Below are 7,170 nucleotides of genomic sequence, written 5' to 3' on the forward strand. Positions count from 1 at the left end.
ATAAATTAAAGAATGTCAAACATGGCAAATGCATTGTACAGATTTTTATTTTCGAGACTGCAGCAGACGAATAATGTATAATTCTTCCGCCAATGTTTCTGTGAGATCACATCTCTCCCTAATATAAGTAATGAATGATTTACTTAGATTTGACGGTTTGATAGATAAGATATAATGGGTATATTATATCGTGCGATTTTTTTTCCATCCGGAACCAAGAAACGAACTAAACGTATACACTACGTGAAACAGGAAACAAGAAAGCTATCGGAAAGCAGACGGTTGTAGTGGTATATGCATTGTTATTATCCAATGCCGATGAACAAGCAGTGCTAAGTCAATCAATTGTCTTCCACCAAATGCTAACATGTTTTGGAACAGTTTTCTACTACGGATACTAGCCTACCTCTATCTAACATGTACAGGTAAGCCTTAAGTTTATGTCAACATGTTTAATTTTCTTTGCTTGTCATTGTTTTTCCATATGGAAATTCCAAATGGCTGTAGACCAACGTAGTTGGTTGATAATTGACATGTCCCGCAAAATTCGGCACAGTGAGTTATAAAACCTGAAAAATAGGTCGGTTCATAATATCTATCTTTTCAAGAGGGCTGGGAGAGGGGAGGGGCTAACAATTGTACTAAATGAATTGTGACGATGAATATTGGACCTTAATTATGTTACCGAAGCTACTTATACAATTTGTTAATTATCGATTTCTTAAGTGATATAGACCATGAGAACATAGGCCCTACTACAGTAATTGCTAATACTGACATTCGTCATTGCGTGTGCGAAGTATGGTCAAGTATGTGGTTAGGTACACACGTACGACGCACGATACAAGTGGGACATAACACCAAAAATATTAGGACCTACGGTACCGGTACATTTTCCTCTGCTCTTCTGCCTCTACTTCTAATCAATGTTAATTATCTTAGTGTAGCCTGAATTTCCTTATTTCTCAGTTACACATTAAGTATTTAGGGTGAGAATATTCCTCTTATTTGTATTTGCCTATATAACCAGTGCCGTAAATGCTTCTATAACATTTTTGGAGGCTTTAGTGCTGCGGTTATTCGAGAGCGGCGCTTATAAAATAATAATGGCGTGGCGCTTTCTATCCGTTCCCATGTCACCTATTCAGGTATTCCCGTCGTTTTTAGGCCTATCATAGGCCCTATCATCTTAAACGAACGTTTATAAAGAAATGATTGTGTCTTCATTGCGTTACTGATGTAACACTGTATACATTGTATTTAAAGCCCTGTTTCATTACACACAGTAATATTATAATATATTCTCGATTAAGCGCCGCAGCGCTTATTCGAGAGCGGCGCTTAACGAAAAAAAGCACGTTTGGTGCGGCGTTTATTCGAGAGCGGCGCTTATTCAAGCATTTACGGTAATGTATGCAAGAAAAATATTCATGCAAAAACAGAAGATATGCAAAAAGACCGTCAGACAAAAATAATACAATTTTGGAATCCTTTGCTTTACACACCATAATTAGTAGGCCTATTGTGTTTATAATCGAAGACCAACAATACAAGGTATATCCTGCTTACATAATAACTAAAGAAAAATTTAGTTATTGTAGGACCATATGCCTATTACGGATGGGACAACTCCTACTGTGCACTCTTGTATCACGGAGGAATTAGTTTCCCCATGCTTGTATTAAGATCAGCTGCAGTACCGGTAGGCCGGGCCTCTGCTACAATGAACAGTAAGTGTACAAATGTCGTACAGTGCTCTTACATGAAGAACTTTGCTATTAGTAAACCGTGCATTCATGCCACAGCAATCAACACGATTGAACGAACACATTTAAGGAAATGCGTACTTATGGCTACTTAACGACAGGATGTTGCGACCCTAGTAGGCAGCCCAATTTCGGTAACTTTCTTTTGCTATCTTTAAAACTATAGTGCATTCGAGCTTTAAAAGAAACTTGGTTGTTATTTATCAGAAATATGTACAGTTGTTAAATATATATATATATATAATATATGTATATATATATATATATATATATATAATTAAATTATATTCATTAAGACATAGAAACAGTGCTCAATCCCACTGAAAAATCTATCTCTTATACACATCTAGATGTGTATAAGAGACAGATTATGCACTTGTCAATTGTAGTCCAAACTTCCATGGAAACTGCTAAGTGATACGCACGCGTAGTGCTTCCATCAAGGAACCTCATCTCCTTGGCCTAGCTCTCACGTTGCTTCTCCGATTCAGACCTACTGTAGGCTAAACCTTCAAGTAGGTTTTATCCTCCAATCATTTATTAGCGAGGCATTTTCCCAGGACTACGGCGGTGTGGCGGGGACTTAGCCGGGGATGTACATTAAAACGATGCTCCGCATTGCTAGGAGGTGGCCGGGACTCTCACATGCATGTAACCATTTTGGAAATTACATCCCCTGCTAAGTCCCCGCAAGGCCCAAAATGAGGATAATATACAAATCAGACAAAATACTAAAGCACAACGATGCGTATTTTATTTGTAACATATACCGGAATCATCTCATGGTAAAAACAATGTCATTTCCGTTCCGAAAAATAATGATAAAATGTGTGTTCGGGTAGAATGAATATGGAAATGATGAAAAAAGATATTCTGATTGTTTGTAATAATATGTGACAACGTTTAAAAAAATATCTGAACATCTACATCTTGAACTCAAATTTGTCGAATAAAAAAATATTCTCACCTTGGATAATATCGAATTTCATTTATGTTAAGCTAAAATAAAAATAAGGTTTCCCACCAGTAGCTGTTAACCCTTATTTTTTGGCTTAACGTAAATGAAATTCAATACCATACGCCTATTACTCTTAAAGGTAGTTGAAGTTATTTGATCAACTTCCATATTGTTGCGATATTTAATGAGCTCTCAAGAAAAGAACTTGTCATAATCTGTTCTTTACGGCTAACGGGATTATTAGTATTTTCCCCAGACTCACTTATGAATAAGCATTGCAATTTGTTATAATTTCCCACTAAAATTGATATACGAAAGCTGGCAGTCTATTCAGCATACACACATCTGTATTATACAGCCTTTTCATATTATATCACATAATCATACTTCGATACAGCAACACGTAAATGTAACCTCTCAAACCGATTAATTGCATTACTGACAATCAATAATTATAGAATATTGATATACAAAATTTTATTAAAAACACATGCAATAGTCGCACGTTACCACGTTACTTATGTGGATACGTAGATTGAAATAGTCAATGTATCACCAGGGAACAGGGAAACTCATTGTTCCCTGGTATCATAACAGATCGCCTAACCAAAGTTCAGGTTGTTCGCTAAGGATATTGAAAAAAAATTGCATGTATGGCTAATCATATTTATTTAACCCGTGAATATGTTTATTTTAGCTAGTAATTAGACCTAACACGGCAACACTACGCATGCAACTTCTGAGTAGGTACTGGATTGACTATGGTACTGGGTATAAGTAAGTGGACCTCTCGGCTAAGCCCCGCCCCTTGGATATTGTTGGTAAAGTCCCACAAAACGACAGCGTTAAAACATAAGCAAACACGTTCGTTTCTGGGACAACACACGTGTGCTGGCTAGACACGAGCTTATTCCTGGCCTGTGTGTGGACATGGATTTTATTTCTCATATTTGTCCAAACTCAAGTTAATCATAAGTGGCTTTTCAAATATTATGTTGATGTTGGCTTTAATTCAAATTAGCCATAGTCCGTTAATAAATTCAGATCTTGAACTCCGGAAGTAGTTCGATTAGAACCATGGGTAAACGTACGTTATTCTCGACGATTCAATCTTTTACTCAGTGTTATTACGCACTTAAGTATTAATTTTCAGTCACACTAATGCTTGAAATATATAATGACACTGAGTACAAAATTGTTTTGGTACAGTGGCCCGTGGACTTCTTTTCGAGGCTAATTTTGCAAACTAAAGAGGGGGTTTCAATTAGAGATGGGTTTCTTCTCGAGATTAAGCCCATTAGGCTTCAATTTGAGGTTTTACGATATTCTAAAATAAGTATTAACATTTACTTAAATCCAAAATCAATGTTAGAAGAATTTAGGATTCCACAATTTTTCAGATCATTTACATGAGATTTTAAAATCGAATAATGAACTTTCAAATCCCTGATGGCACTTTGTCTTGACTCCACCGTGCTATAAAAACATATACCTATTAACCATTAACCGTGGAATAAAATATGCGGCCACTGTCCTAGTACTAGTTTTGCTTGCGTTCCCCACACATCTGTTTAGGCATTCGGTCTCACGGCAGGCCGTCAGATCCTGGGGTCACCACTGATAAATCAGGGATACCCCCCTTAATAAATGCTTATGTATAACCATTATGTGCAGATAGATACATGTAGCCCACTACGATGAATAAAGTTCTGATTATAATAATGTTCTAAATTAAAAGTACTGCTAGGAAATTTATCATGGTTTTTAGAAGGTACTATAGTAATTTAAACCACGTCTAAACCAGACTTACCACAGACCGGACGTCCTGATTGTGCTCTTTGGACCTATTATCACTAGCAAACCTCAAGCTTCCAAGACCACTTCCCTTTTATGTGCAACGTTCTTCAGGCCACATTCCCTAAGAAAAAGAAGATCAAATATATAACTGCATATTTTGATCGAGGAGGTGTCGAATGAGTTAGCTCTCGGGGAAAGATTTGGCTTTGGCTATCGCTATCGTGGGAGGGTGGAGGGAGGTTGGTCTATCGCTATCGTGGGAGGGTGGAGGGAGGATGGGGCGATTTCAAGGAGAGCCAAATCCGTGAGACAGTGGTACTAAAATAATGTGTGCAAATTACGGGTACACGTTTTCTAGCCAGAAGAGAATGTGTAAATTGCTGGTTCCAAACTAATTTAGATTTCCAAGAGTCAAGTTATTTTAGGTCTATTGTACACAATTTTTATGTATCTAAACATACACGCACAATACCAATGCAGGCATACAATATTGTCAAATGATGTTTCATTGCGTAAATATCATTTCAGGACGTTACCAATGGGTTTGTTGAAGATGTTGTTCTTAGAACAGTGAAAATTGCTTGGCAAGGTTTAGGTTATGTGCCTATAGTTCAACTAGTTTTATTTATTGTTAAATATAAGTTCAATGACATTTTATTTCAAGGTTCAAAAACTAAACATTGAAATGTCACACATCAAAGATTTAACAACATGGCCGGCGGAATCGGGTGGGGGAGGGGTGGTCAGGAAAGCTAATTTCCCGCCATCTAGCAATCCAAATTTTCCCAGGGGAGAACCCCGGACCTCTTCTTTTTGGGATTTATCGATTCATGGAAAAAAGAATAGGTATGCAACTACTCAATTTTTGTTTATGTATGTATACACATAAGGCATATTTACTGTATAAGAATGAGAAAAATTTACCTGACTAGAGGGGAAAACCTTGAATTTTGAAGAACTTAAAATTCAGTAAAAGACAGCTAATGCTAGTATAGCTCAAAAGTCGGGAAAGCTAATTTCCCGCCATCTAGAAATCAAAATTTTCCAAGGGAAGGGCCCCCGGACCACCTTCCTTTATGGTTTTTTTTTTTTTTTTTTTTTTTTTTTTTTTGTTGAAAAAACGTTGACCCCACCCCCTAAATTTAGAAACCAGATCCTCCTGATTTATATTCTCATTCATCTTACTAGTGGACCCCCACATTGAAAAACGTTCCGCCGGCCCTGACAAAGTATACCTAAACATTTGGAATACCGTAAATCATGATTGCATAATAAAGTATTACTCTTCGTGAAACATGCCTATAAATATTAATTGCCCTTAATTTCACAACACTTAATACACTTAATTATAAGTTGCTGATTGTTTTCCTCTTCCTATTTTTTTAGTTATTAGTATGAATGAAGATGAACCATGGCCTCGGCTGGTTTGGACAGAGCTTCGTCTGAAAGACAGCACAGCTAAGCTACAGAGCCTACCCGCGGATCCTGATGACTATATCCAATCATCAACCATCTCCACACGTTACTATTACTCTCGTAAGCCAGCTCATTGGATTGCTATCGCCAATGACTTCGCGGAACGCACGGTTTTCTGGAGTGACAGTGGAGAGAAAAGAATAATGAAAGGCGGTCTTGGTGATGCAGCTACGGCTTCGTCAATTTTCCAAGGCACTTCGTCTTCAGTTGACGGAATCGCCGTTGACTGGCTAGCAAAAACTTTATATTGGGTGGACGAAGCATACAATTGGATTGTGGTTACTGATTATTATGCTAGCAATTTAGCTACAGTAATCGATACAGGCTTATCAAAACCAAGAGGAATTACGACACATCCACACAGAGGGTTAGATATCAATTCATTCATTTTTATTTAATTTTCAACCTTTCTCTGAAAACTGGTTGCTTTCCCTCTTCATGGAAAAGGGCTAAAATTATTCCTATTTTCAAATCTGGCAAGAGAAATGATCTTAATAACTATCGACCTATATCTATTCTTCCTTTATGCTCCAAAAGTATTGAGAAATCAGTAGCTTCACAAATATATACCTACCTTGATTTTAACAAACTTATTTCTCATTTTCAATCTGTATTCAGACCTAAACACTCAACTCTTACTGCACTGACTACTACCCTTGATTCTTGGCTTCATGAAACTAACAATAAAAATCTTACTGGCACTCTATTCATCGACCTTAAAAAAGCTTTCGACACTGTTGATCATAATACACTAATTGCTAAATTAACATATTTTGGTTTCTCTCCTTTAACAATCACCTGGTTACAAAGTTACCTTTCTTCTAGATCTCAGCATGTTCTTTTTAGTCACACATTATCTTCTCCTAGTCCTTGTCCTTGCTCTAATGGTGTCCCTCAGGGATCAGCATTAGGCCCCCTCTTGTTCACTATTTACATTAACGACCTGCCTTTAACACTTACTAACTCTGATCCTAATGTTCATATCGATATGTATGCTGATGATACAATAATTTATTACAGCAATACTTCTGTTAAACTCATTGAACAAAAACTAAACTCTACCCTTCATCTTCTATCTTCATGGTTAAAATCTAACAAGCTAACTCTTAACATTCAAAAAACTAAATCTATGCTACTTGGTTCTCCGCACAAACTAAAATCCGCTAATAACAA

General features: G+C 36.9%; 1 protein-coding gene across 1 annotated transcript in view; it reads left to right on the plus strand.

Annotated features, from left to right (window-relative positions):
• The window catches only part of LOC117123239 (sushi, von Willebrand factor type A, EGF and pentraxin domain-containing protein 1-like), a gene marked incomplete in the record, with an annotated part of 54,326 nt that continues 47,156 nt past the window's right edge, over nt 1-7,170 (plus strand). The window contains 2 exon segments of the mRNA XM_033269085.1: nt 1-425; nt 5,908-6,364. Coding sequence (XP_033124976.1) covers nt 368-425; nt 5,908-6,364 — 515 coding nt within the window.

This window comes from Anneissia japonica, unplaced genomic scaffold (assembly GCF_011630105.1).
Source record: "Anneissia japonica isolate Jap-2015-1 unplaced genomic scaffold, ASM1163010v1 scaffold639_len268944_cov154, whole genome shotgun sequence".
NCBI classification, from domain to species: domain Eukaryota; kingdom Metazoa; phylum Echinodermata; class Crinoidea; order Comatulida; family Comatulidae; genus Anneissia; species Anneissia japonica.